The 12,886-nt window shown below is 46.4% G+C and overlaps 1 protein-coding gene across 4 annotated transcripts in view; it reads right to left on the bottom strand.

Annotated features, from left to right (window-relative positions):
• Positions 1 to 707: 707 nt before the first annotated feature.
• Positions 708 to 12,886, bottom strand: part of COL26A1 (collagen type XXVI alpha 1 chain) — a 94,480-nt gene continuing 82,301 nt past the window's right edge. For 2 of the 4 annotated variants that reach the window (XM_083479349.1, XM_083479350.1), the window contains exons 8-14: positions 9,705 to 9,797; positions 7,772 to 7,833; positions 7,331 to 7,393; positions 6,706 to 6,750; positions 5,342 to 5,426; positions 4,221 to 4,361; positions 708 to 3,321 (exon numbers count right to left, since the gene is read on the bottom strand). In XM_083479349.1, the coding sequence (XP_083335475.1) occupies positions 4,228 to 4,361; positions 5,342 to 5,426; positions 6,706 to 6,750; positions 7,331 to 7,393; positions 7,772 to 7,833; positions 9,705 to 9,797 (482 nt within the window). In that variant the 3' untranslated portion in view covers positions 708 to 3,321; positions 4,221 to 4,227. Of the gene's footprint in view, positions 3,322 to 4,220; positions 4,386 to 5,341; positions 5,427 to 6,705; positions 6,751 to 7,330; positions 7,394 to 7,771; positions 7,834 to 9,704; positions 9,798 to 12,886 lie in introns of all 4 variants that reach the window. The other 2 variants (XM_083479347.1, XM_083479348.1) reach the window with 1 other exon arrangement.

Below are 12,886 nucleotides of genomic sequence, written 5' to 3'. Positions count from 1 at the left end.
TCTGGGTTCAACCTCCAGTATCTGCAAGCTGGGCTTGGAACGTTCCTTGACTGCAACCCTGGAGAGCAACTGCAGGTCAGTGTTGGCAATACTAAGCTTGATGGACAATGTCCGGGATCAGTATTTATTTACTACAGTATTTCATAAAATTCACATGCCTCTTGATCATAACAAACCTCAAAGCAATATAGTGCTTCCTGGTTTGATGCAGCAGGACTCTGTGCTAAGAAACCCCCATACCGTATTTTTCACTCTATAAGACACACTTTTTCCCTCCTAAAAAGTAAGGGGAAATGTGTGTGCATCTTAGGGAGCAAATGCAGGCTGCACAGCTATCCCAGAAGGCAGAACAGAGAGAGGGATCACTGCGCAGCGATCCCTCTCGCTGTTCTAGCTTTTGGCTTAGCCGTGCGAAGCCTCTTCAGGACAGGGGGAGCCTTCATCCCGCTGCCCTGAAGAGGCTTCATGCAGCTATCCCAGAAGCCAGAACAGCAAGAGGGATCGCTGCACAGTGAAAGCAGCGATCCCTCTTACTGTTCTGGCTTCTGGGATTCAGAATATTTTTTTTCTTGTTTTCCTCCTCCAAAAACTGGATGCATCTTATGGTCTGGTGCGTCTTATAGAGCGAAAAATACAGTATATTTTATGGTGCAACTTTTGGCCAAAAAGCCAGACTTAATAGAGAAATAAAGGACAGGAGGCTCCGCTTTTCGCTTACAGTATGTTTTATTTCTCAGTGCATTAAATAAGAAAGTTTTGGTATCTATGGGTTCTTTAATAGTGTCTCCAATAGTACAAAACATTTCATACGCAGTAATGAAACCCATAGCAAATTGGGAGGGTGGGAGAAGATACAATTAACAGCTGGCAGGTCTGAACAGTAATGATGCACGATCTGTAGGCAAAAGCTTTCCAGGTTTCAAAACTGCTCTGCCCACATCAGATTTCCACATCTCAGACCCAAAGTGAGGTCTGCAAGAAGTTGCAACAAGAACTTTTGAAAGCAGGCTGCTTTGCGATGGAGAGACCCAAGCTGGCTTTAGTGTCTGCCTGAAATCTAGCTGCCTAACCAGAGATCACTGCTCTGATAAACCAATGGAGCTCATGAAACAGGGCGAAAGCTCAATGAACCTTGGGAGCTGAACATCAGCTTGACCACACGGCCAGTTGCAAAGGCAAGGAGTTTACAACAAGACGAGATATTTGCAAACATTTAAAACCACACAGAGATCCGGCCTAAACCGTCTTGCATAGCTCAAAACAGCTCAGAACGAGCTTTGCGGAAATTAATAGCACCTTTCCCGTACGTTTGATTCCACAGCAAACGGCAGGTTTTGTGGACATCCCTGTAAACACTAAAGCAGAAGCGGCAGGTGGCTGCCCCCCCCCCCTCAAAAAGGATATTGCAGAGATGGAAACGTTTGCAAAAATGTTGAGCAAAACGACCAAGGAGCTGGAACAACTCCCCGATATGAGGAAAGCTTGCCATATTTATGACTTTTAGTTTAGGGGGAAAGAGGAGTATGAAATGAGGTTATAGAGATGTTTTTTTAAAAATATACATGGTGTGGAGAGGTATTAGTGCAGTGAAGTGTTTAGTTCATTGAACATGGGAGAGCTGGGTTCAAATTTCCACTCATCCATGTAGCTCACCTAGGACCAATCACTGCCTCTCAGCCCCAACTATCTTACAGTGGGTGGGGATTATATGAGAGGGAGAACTGTGTACACCATCTTGAGCTCCTGGAGAACCAGCAAGGATCTAAATGCAACAAAAGTAAGTCTTAGGACAGGCATAAACATAAAGAATGGTATTGACACCCACAAGAGATGAGATGGCTGCCATCTTGGACAGCTTTAAAAGAGGATTAAACCCTTAAAATGATTTTCTTATCTTGGTCTTGCACGCTGGGAGCGTACTTGCAGAGGCAAAGAAGAGTGTAGGAATCCCCAGTTATTACTTCTCTCCGACAAAGTGGCATGAGATGGGGGAGGATTTCTGATTTATAGCAGAGATGAGGCTTTTTAACCCCTGCCCTGGGACTTATCTTACGGGTTGGAATGCGGCTTTGAGTTCTCAGCTCAAAGAAAGGACCTGAATGTTTAAAATAACTGCATTACTAACAGGGGTAGTCAGTCTTTTAACAGGGTGTGGGTAAACTCTGGCAGAACCAGTTCCTTACTGGCTTTGCATCCTGAGAGAATGCACTTAGGATCACAGAATTGTAGCCTTGGGAGAGTCCCAGAGGGTCAGCCTCTCCAACTGCCTGCAATCACTTTTATTGGTTGTGGACTAGTAAATACTGTTGGTTGATAAGCCTAGCTGAAACCGATGAACCAGAATTCCCCTGGTAGGCTCTTTTCACTAGTGCATGCGTTTGCAGGTGCGCTTTCTCCCAATAGATGCGTTTATTTATTTTTTGTAAACACTGGTGGATGAGAGAACTGCCCTGCAGAGTATGGATAAGTGTGGGTTTTGTAGGACGGCTGTGTTTCGCTTCTCATGCTGTGCGACATCGATAAATTCTGTGTGCAATTTCCCCCCCATCCTGAGTGAAGAGAGAGAGAACTGTGCAAGAAGGAATAGAGCAGTCTGCTTGGTGTGCATGAATTCTCTGGGACTGCACCCTTGCTCATATGTGAAATGAGGAATCTGGGACTCCAATCACCACCACTGCTCTCCTGGAAAAGCTGAAATGTCTCCTTCCTTTGTTTCTTCATATACTTACATGACTGTGTTTCATTTTTTCCCCTTTCGAGTTTGCAGGAAGCTTGTTGGGCTGTCTTTCAAACAAACTTTCTGCTAGATCTGTGATTTGTTCTGAAGACTTTCAGGTCTGTCTTGTACTAGTTCCCCGATCAAACGTTTTGGTACCTAATGAAAAACCCACCTAAAAATTAAATTGGTACAACAGCCACATCCAGCATGAATTCACAGAATCACAGCTAAATATTCGGAATATTCCAGAATGCAGATGGATTCCACCGCAGACACAAAAGGGTACCTCGGCAAGCAGGGGTCGATGCAAAGGCTTCCATGAAGGTAGAATATTTGGGCAGCTCTTGCATCAATAGCACCCTCTAAGAAGTGTCTTTATCACACGTGGCCTTTGGGGTTTCTGGGCATGACTGTGGTCATCTGAGATGGACACTGACACAGGGGCAGAGATAGGGCAATGTAGTAATTGTGAAGTATACATTTTAAAGATCAAAGAGAGTTCAAGGAATGCCTTCCTATTCCGACGGGTTGATCCATCCTCCTGTCCTGCAGGGACCTCTGTGCCTAAATCTCTGGAAGATCTTCAGCTCTCGCTGTTGGACCTATCAATAAAAGGGCTCATTACAGTGGGACACCTCCCAGATGCGAAAAAATACACATGTTGCAATTTTGTCTGACCTCAGCCTCTGCACAGTTTTATTTCCAAAGAGGAAACTTTCCTCCTTGAGATGGAGCGAGATTGTTTTGTTCAGCCTGGACACCGAAATCCACCTCTGAGGGCTTTCTGGCAGTTCCCTCACTGTGAAAAGTAAGGTTACAGGGAACCAGGCAGAGGGCCTTCTTGGTGGTGGCACCTGCCCTATTGAACTATTTGACTTTTTGTATATGCTGGAAGCTGCCCAGAGTAGTTGGGACAAGCCAGTCAGATGGGTGGGGTGCAAATATTATTATTATTATTATTATTATTATTATTATTATTATTATTTCATTTGAAGCAAAATGGTATGAAACTGTACTGATCCAACCAGTGCAAAGAAAGCCTTCTGTGCAAAGCAGACCCACAAAATCAAGTACCCTGGAGGAAAAGGGTTTGAATAAATGGAAACTTTAAACTAGCAGGGCTGATCTAGCAGCAGATCTCCAGGGATCCAGGACAGAGTCCTTCCCAGCCCTCACTGGAGCTGCTGGGGTTTGAGCCTGGGATGTTCTGCATATAAAACAATTGGAGTTAAGTTAAGGCATGACCAACTTGTCCCCTTGATTTCAGTGGGGTCAAGGCATGGCCAGCCGAAGCTCAATGAGCACATGACGCAACTCAGCTCCCTTATAACCTGGCAATGGAGACGTCGCAGTCTTTCCCAGTGGCGCAATTGAGGATCGAACCTGCGACCTTCTGCAAGGCAAATCAGACGCTCAGCCCCTGAGCTACGAGCCCTTCCCCAGCACAGCCTCTGCATGCAATTTGTCATTGTGGTTAGACACAATGGATCAGGGCCCTTACTGGTGTCCTATTTCCTTCGGCTCCTTTTCCCTTTGCTCTCACTGCTGTCCAAAAGTGAGGAAAGAATCTGGTTGGAGTGATGCCGCTTGGTTTTCACGTTTGCGCGGAGAGGGGCGCCCAGGATCACGTCTTGTCCCGAGCCTGGTTCAACGGAAGACAAAGAATCTGAAAACAAAGGAAAACCAGGGACAGGGAGAGGCAGTCAGGCCTGGGGGCCAGATGTGGCCCTCAGGATCTCTCGATGCGGCCCTTGGGATTCTCCCCTGGGCCACCCCCCTCACTGGCCCCAATCTATCCCTTCCACAGGCGCTAATGCCTGGCTGGAATACATCTCTGAACTGTGGCAATGCCTCGATGGAGAGAGATGTGATGTGGCAGGAACTGGGAGAAAGAAACCTCTTTTGCACAGCTGCAGAAGCTTACTGTACTGAAGGTAATCATCATAGCCTTTCTATATCATCCACTCTTGCTTCTAGCCCTGCCCACCCTCTGCATGCAGTTTTCCCCACCCCCAGCAAGGGAATTTTTTATTTTTATTATTATTATTTATTAATTATTATTATTATTATTATTATTATTATTATTATTATTATTACAATTTGTGAATTACATTTCTATACTGCCCTTCACCCAATGACTGGAAATAGGTTTGTATTTATTTATATCCCTTCTTTTTTCCTGGCCTGGGACTCAAGGCAGCTTACACAAATTAAAACAAGGCAGAAAGCTAAAAACATATCAAAGATCATGCTTTAAAAAGTGATTAAGCTGTAACAGGATTGAAACAATAGAAAAACAAATCTATTAAAATACAGATAACAAAAACAGCACAGCACTCTTGAAAGCCCTTTCCTTAAAAAAACAGTCTACTCCCAAAGCCTGTCGGAATAAAACAGTCTTCACTTGTCAGTGGAAGAATAAGGAGGGAGCCTGTCTGGCGTCTCTTGGGAGGGAGTTGCAGAGTCTGGGAGCAGCCACCAAGAAGTCTTGCTTACCGTGATCTGTAAGCTACTCGGAGAGCCTTTTCTGATGGAAGAGCTGCATCAATATTATTCAATCAAAGGCGCCTCTCCTCTCTCCCCATAAGGCAAAGCTGAGCAGAACATTTCCCCATCACTCACCATGGATTCCAATCATATGCTCTAAAATTAACACCCTCTCTGCTAAAATCTTCAGGGCCTCCCGAAGCTGTTGGACACCTTCGCCCTACAAAGGAGAGGAGGTCTGGGTTGATGGAGGCAAAGCACTGGTTCATGCATTCAAGGGACACCCGTTCCTTAGGGAAATTGCAACCACCCTGCATAGGCTTCTTCCTTCCTTACTAAAACAGCCAACTTGTATCTGGACTGTACCACTGCAGACAGGAGGGGGAGGCGTCACATGGTAGAATATATATATAGATGGTTGATAATCTATATATCCACGCACACTAGGGAGAAGGGAAGGCTGCCTTCGGTATAGGTCTCTACAATAGGTCCTTAGGACTCACTCGTTCCCGTCTGCACAACTCTCAGTTAACAATGGTTAATTAACAACCAGCAACCTGAAACCTGGCATTGCATGGAAATTGCAGTTTTGAAAGGTTGTGTGTGTCATCTTGACTCAAAATGGCACTCAAATGTGTCCAAGCATAGGTGAAAACCTGTTCACCCATGGTTCAAAATTTGGTCATGATATCTTAGGTAAAGATAAAGGTAAAAGGACCCCTGACCATTAGGTCCAGTTGTGGCCGACTCTGGGGTTGCGGCACTCATCTCGCTTTATTGGCCAAGGGAGCCGGCGTACAGCATGTGGCCAGCATGACTAAGCCGCTTCTGGAGAACCAGAGCAGCGCATGGAATCGCCGTTTACCTTCCCGCTGGAGAGGTACCTATTTATCTACTTGCACTTTGATGTGCTTTCGAACTGTGAGGTTGGCAGGAGAAGGGACAGAGCAACGGGAGCTCACCCCGTCACAGGGATTCGAACCGCTGACCTTCTGATCAGCAAGTCCTAGGCTCTGTGGTTTAACCCACAGCGCCACCCGTGTCCCCCTGATATCTTAAGAAGCATCCAAATGCATAGAGAACAAACGACTTTTCAAAATATACAGCAGAACATTGGGTGGTTGTTGTTTTTTAACATTGCCATTTTCAGAGAGTTAGTGTTGCCTGGCCATTCTAGATTCTTATGTTTTCGGCCATTAAAATGTATCTCTTCTGGGATCTACTTCAGCTGCAAGGCACCTCACGGGACTTTGCATACACAATACATAAAGGACCACAAGGCAAATGCTACGATATTAAGGAGCCTTCGCCAACGTGGTGCCCTCTGGAGGTCAGCTCCCATTGGCGAGAGCCAGCAACAGCGCAGCTGCGCAGCCTGATGGAAGTTGTAGTCCACAACCTCTGGAGAGCATCAGGCTGACGAAGGCAGATCTTAAATACCTACTAGCAAGGGAAAGGGGGAGAGTGTAGCAACAATAAAGAACTGGTTGTGCTCTTACATCTGCGCCTTTGTCTCCTTCGTCACCTTTTTTACCGGGTTCCCCCTAAAAAAGCAAAGAACACCGGGAAAGAATGAGGAACAGAAGCAGAAGAAGAATCCCAGTCGCTAACTAGGGGGTGTTTCAAACAAACTATTTACTGAGCCTGATTTGTTTGCAAGGGGAACTGATGGTGTTGGCTGTTTGAGTGAGTTTTTGCTTTGATTTGTTGGTGGGGAGGCTAGCAAGAGTTATCCCGCACTCCCAAACCGGCTTTCATTGCAACTGGATCCCACTGGGAAACTGGATCCCATTGGGAAAATGCTGGTAGCATTAAGATAAATTCAACAGTGTAAATAAGTTTTGATGGTGTAACAATGGATTACTGAATGGCTTAGTTCGTTTAAATTATGTGCGATCAAAGAAGGACTCGATGGGCCACTGGTCTGATCCAGCAGGGATCTTCTTAGGTTCTTATCATCCCTGATCATTGGTCATGCTGGCTGGGGCTGATGGGAGCGACAACTGGGGGGCCCAAATTTCCCCATCCCTGGTTTCCTTGCAGTTGCCAAGCAAGGCCACCCAAATACATGAATGAAGGAGGCACCAGGTGATTTGCCATGCATGGACGTGAAGGTGAACTCACCCTTTCTCCTCGATCTCCTTTGGAGCCTTTTGTTCCGGGCTGTCCAGGAGAACCAGGCATGCCCTGCAGGGAAGAAAGAGAAGGGGGTAGCCACTGAGTGTAGGAATGCTTTGCTCCCACACAATATCTTGTGCGGTGGAACAAGACCTTGATCTGGGAGCGGTTAGAACTTCAGAAAAAGCAGTCCTTTCTTGAAAGGTATCTTCTGTTTATTAGGCAAACCTGCCCCACATCTGACGTCGTGTGGGATATCAACGAGGGGCAGGTGGGCGTGGTTCAGCCTGGTGGGCCAAAGGAGGGGAAAGAACCATGGGCTGGAGGTTCCCAACCCTTGAGATAAGACCTTGGGCCTTTGGGAATCTGAGTGGGGTTGAGGCAGGAGAAATAAGGCGGTTAGAAGATTGCCACCATTTTCATCTGTGAGATAGCTGGTTTGCCTACCTGCAGCCCAGGTGCGCCAATAGGTCCCAGGGCCCCTTTGGGACCTGAAGATCCAGGTGGCCCTAGTTGGGGGGAGAAAATAGATCATCAGCTGAGAATATTAGGAGCTAGTCTGGATTATCAGCACAAGAAAGTATAGGATATGGCCTTACTTGAACAACTGGCATTCGGATTAAGAGTCCTTAGAGGCCAAAGCAAAAAAGATAAATTCTATTTTGGTATGGCATGGCTATCCTTTTGTTCTTAAAAGACATTGGGTTATCGCCAATGCTAGTTGTACTCAGAGCAGACCCACTGAAATTGATGGGTACAACTATCTTAGGTCTATTAATCTCAGTGAATGAAATCTACTCTGAATGGAACATACAGTGTTACAATCATCTCAGGTTACAGACTCTGCTAACCTGGAAGTAGTACCTCGGGTTAAGAATTTTACCTCAGGATGAGAACAGAAATCGCGTGCCGGCGGCAACAGGAGGCCCCATTAGCTAAAGTGGTACCTCAGGTTAAGAACGGTTTCAGGTTAAGAACAGACCTCTGGAATGAATTAAGTTCGTAACCAGAGGTACCACTGTAGTTAGACAGAACCCAAAGAACTCCAAGAAGAGGAGAAGAGCCAATGGCCTATCTAGCCCAGCATCCTGTTCTCACAGTGGCCAAGCAGACGCCTCCATGGCCAACCCTCAAGCAGGACTTGAGCCCAAGAGCCCTCTGCCCTCCTGTAGTTTTCAGCAACTGGTATTCAGAAGCACTGCTGCCTCCAGCTGTGAAGTCAGAGCACAGCCACCATGGCTAGTAGCCATTGAAGAAAGCCGGCTTCCTAGATATTGTCCGCTAATACTTTACACATGGACAACAGCACCCAGCTAACCCGCTCGCATTCATCCCCGGACATCTGCACAACCCACTAATTTTATTTTATTTTTGCTATGGCCCTTTGTAAAAATTTGTTTAAGCATTTTTCCAATACAAATATCAACCACAAAAGACACATACAACAAAAACCATAATAACAATAATAACACAATTTGACGATTCAGATTTGAATACACTGATATACCTACGACTACACCTTTTTAAACAATATTTCCCCACCTCTCTCTCCTCCCCCTATTTTTGCTATGGCCCTTGACCTTTCACAGCTCCAGAATCGGAGGTTTGCAACTCTGGATGAGAAATTCTCTCCGTGTGTCTTTTTTTCTAACAAGGAAGCGTTTGATTTTATTTTTTAAGAGCGTCTTCCTGGCATGGAGCTGAAGTGCTTGGCAGAATGAGAACACTCATTTGAACATATCTACTTGTTATGCGGCATTGTTAAGGAGATGTCTCCTAATGGCTTTATCCCACTTAGGGAGTGTGTGGGTGGGGGGATTATAATTTCTTCCAGACGCCGACTATTAATTACACTTGCAGTTCGTCGGGGGGGGGGGGACGGATGAGGACTCCTTCCAAACTCAGCTTTTAATTGTTTCGGATGAAACCCCCACAAGCATCAGGCACCCACCAGGGCAATTGAATCAGCCTCCATAATTAATGCAGCCCTCATATATCAAAGTCAGGGATGAAATGAAATGAAGTCTAAATGGATGAATGTGGTAATAAGAACAGGGGGGGGGGAGGACTGGGGCCCCTCTTGCGCTCTTGACGGGAGGTCATTTCTGAGTGCCTCTCATGTAAAACCACTTAAGACTTTTTCCTTCTTTAAATCAACATTAAAAAAAAAAAATGGAAGTGCACGCTCAAGTCTAATAGCTGGGATTCTTCGTAGAATTGTAGAGTTGGAAGGAATCCCACGGAGTAATCTAGTCCATGCTCCTGCAAAGCAGGAATCTCGGCTAAAGAATCCATGGGAGTGCCTGGTTTCGTGGTTCCGGCGACTGTCCCTGTTGCTTCCCACTCCCTGAGCCCACCTCTTTCAACCAGATCTATTTACCTGGAAGTCCAACGGGCCCAGGTGCGCCACGAGGCCCAGGCAAACCAGCCAGGATGGTGTCAATCACAGTGGATGCCAGCTGTGGCTCCCCATCTGCGTTAGAGAGAAGCAAGGAGAGGAAACTGCTGTAATTGAGGGGCGCAGGAATTTGGTGAATGTTTCCCATCGTTTGGTGACATCGTAGTGATTTGGGGCTCGTCCCCGCTTCCATTAGCCCCGTGGAGGGGTTCCAGCAGTTTCTGCCATGTCTCGTTCCTTTCCCAGGAAAAACCTGGCCTTTAGCGATAAATCGGAACAAACAGCATTCTGCGGGAAAACCCCTGAATTGCCATTTGTTCCAACTGAGCGCTAAATAAAGGCTTCCCTCCTGGGGAAAGCAGCAGAACAAGAGGTAAACCCTTTGTTAGCTGCCTTGAGCAAGTCAGTGAAAAATTATTACAGTGGTACCTTCGTTCTCAAATGCCTTGGTACTCAAACAACGTGAAACCCAAACACAGCAAACCCGGAAGTGTTCCGGTTTATGAACTTTTTTCAGGAGCCGAACGTGGTCCGTTTAGAGTGTTAACGCTTCCAATTTGAGTGCCATACTTCCGTTTTGAGTGTTATGCTGAGGTCTGTCTGTTTTTGCTATTTATTTGGTGTTTTTGTTTTTGCGGCTCTTTTTGTTTTGTTTTGGTGACTGTGTGGAACCCAGTTCAGCTACTGATTGATCGATCGTGTGACTGCAGTACATTGTTTATTGCTTTCATTTTATGGATCAATGGTCTCGTTAGATAGTAAAACCAATCTTAAATTGCTGTTTTAGGGGTTGTTTTTAAAAGTCTGGAACAGATTAATTCATTTTGCATTACTTTCTGTGGGAAAGCATGCCTTGGTTTTGGAATGCTTTGGTTTTGGAACGGCCTTCCGGAACGGATTAAGTTTGAGAACCAAGTTATCACTATACAGAAGGCTAATAATAATACTAGCTGGAAAGTAATATACAAAATCAGGTCTGTTAAAACAAAGATAGATTAAAAACAGTACAGCACTATTAAAAAGTGGGACCTAATCTAACTGCTTCAGTAATGTATGGATGCTTCCCCACCCTTATTCTTGAAGGTCCATCAATTGGATCCATGTGAGGCTAAGAGATCATAGTTCCTTCTTGCTCCAGAATGGAGCCTGCTTTCCTTACCACGGATGGCTGAAAAAGTGACAGGCAATTGCTGACAGCAGGAAGCTCTGGTGCATTGAAAGCATGCTGGAAAGTCACAATCAGGCACACCCACACCCAAAAATACCCCAAATAGGTCTGTTCTTCCCATAATTGTTTTGGGAGTGTGTGTCGTCCGTAAGCAGGGCTCTACTTCCCTCTGCTGTTGGCAGTTTGGAATCCCATGTCATCGGTTTTTGGGTGTGCTATATTATGCAAAGGAATCTTTTATGCATTAGGTCTCCACAGCTTGAAGAACCGGCGTTTCCAGCCAGCCTCAAGGGAAGGGAACTTGCGCAAAAGCCAATAAACAAAACTAGCCAAGCTCCGATGTTTGCAAGAGCAAGGCCAGCTTTGATACAAGGCAGTATAGATCCCTGCAGGATCTGAACCAAGGAACATCTAGGCCAGGGATTCCTGAATTCGGGTCTCCTGCTGTTTTGGACTAAAACTCCCATTATTTAGCAAGGCCAGTGGTCAGGGATGATGTGAATTGTAGTCCAAAAACAGCTGGAGACCCACGTTTGGGAAACCCTGATCTAACCCAACATCCTGTACCCCAAAGTGGCCAAACAGATACCGTATTTTTCACTCTATAGGATGTGCCCGACCATAGGATGCACCTTGTTTTAGAGGGGGAGAACAAGAAAAAAAAATCTCCCCCTCTCTGCTCAGCGCCCCTTCAGCGAAGCGGCAGGAGAAACGGAGCCCCTTCCATTTCTCCTCCCGCTTGGCTGAAGGGGCGCTGCGCAGCTCTCCCTCTCTGCTGAAGCCGGGAGAGTCTTGCTCTCCCAGCTTCAGCAAAAGGAACTCGAAGCCTCCGGAGTGCAGCGGGAACTGGCGCTGCACTCCAAAGGCTTCAGGCTGCTATCCCTGAAGCCTGGAGAGCGAGAGGGGTCGGTACGCTCTCCAGGCTTCAGCGAAAGCAAAGCATAGGCTCCGGAGCGAGGAGGGATAGCTCCCTCTGCGCTTCGGAGGCTTCACGTTGCTATCGCTGAAGCCAAGGAGCCTGCATTCGCTCCATAGGACGCACACACATTTCCCCTTAATTTTTGGAGGGGGAAAAGTGTGTCCTATAGAGCGAAAAATACGGTACTTATTGTGAAGCGCATGAGCAGGACGTGAGGACAACAGCATTTCTCCACATTGCTGGTGTTCCAGCAAGTAGAATTCAAAGATACCTCATCTCAAAGATATCTCATCCACGACTGGAGGAAGCAACGATTCAGAATACCACAGGAAGGAAGAAGACTCTTGTGTTCGAATCCTGCTTGAGGGTTTGCCATGGGGTCATCTGCTTGGCCACTGTGAGAACAGGATGCTGGACTGGTCATTGGCCATTGGCCTGATCCAGTAAGCTCTTAAGTTCTTATGAGAGCAAGCTATGTAGAGGCTGCCTGGTGTGTCACACTTGCTTTATATATTTATTCTAAAAATGCACATTCCCGAATTCTCAAAACAAAACCCAAGGCAGCTAGCAAGCCCAAACATCACACACTATTGAACTATATTGCTATCCCCGTGCCAAGTCCCAATCATATTGTCACCAAACACCAAGCTAAGAATTAGTGCCTGAGCGTGCTTTCCCCCTCTCCACAACTCCCAGGGTTGTGCTTCTAAGATTTGTGAGCCTGAGAACAGGAGACCTCGCAGGGTCTTCTCACCGATCGTTGTAAACCACTCTGGGAACCTTTCGGGGATGATCAGTTCCAGCCAGCATGACCAGTGGCCAAGCACGTTGTCCTAAAACATCTGGATGCAGCCAGATTGACCACTGCCCAAGGATGGAGAAATATGTCAGACTTTCCCCTTCACGTTTGGTTTAAGAAGGCCTTAAAGGTAAAGGTACCCTTGACTATTAGGTCCAGTCACGGACGACTCTGGGGTTGCGTGCTCATCTCCCTCTATAGGCCGAGGGAGCCGGCATTTGTCCGCAAACAGCTTCTAGGTCATGTGGCCAGCATGACTAAGCCGCTTCTGGTGAACC

Source organism: Podarcis liolepis (assembly GCF_965112155.1).
Source record: "Podarcis liolepis genome assembly, chromosome: 16".
In the NCBI taxonomy this organism is placed as follows: Eukaryota; Metazoa; Chordata; class Lepidosauria; order Squamata; family Lacertidae; genus Podarcis; species Podarcis liolepis.
The sequence above is the reverse complement of the archived record's forward strand: the minus strand, read 5'-3'. Positions and strand labels throughout refer to the sequence as shown.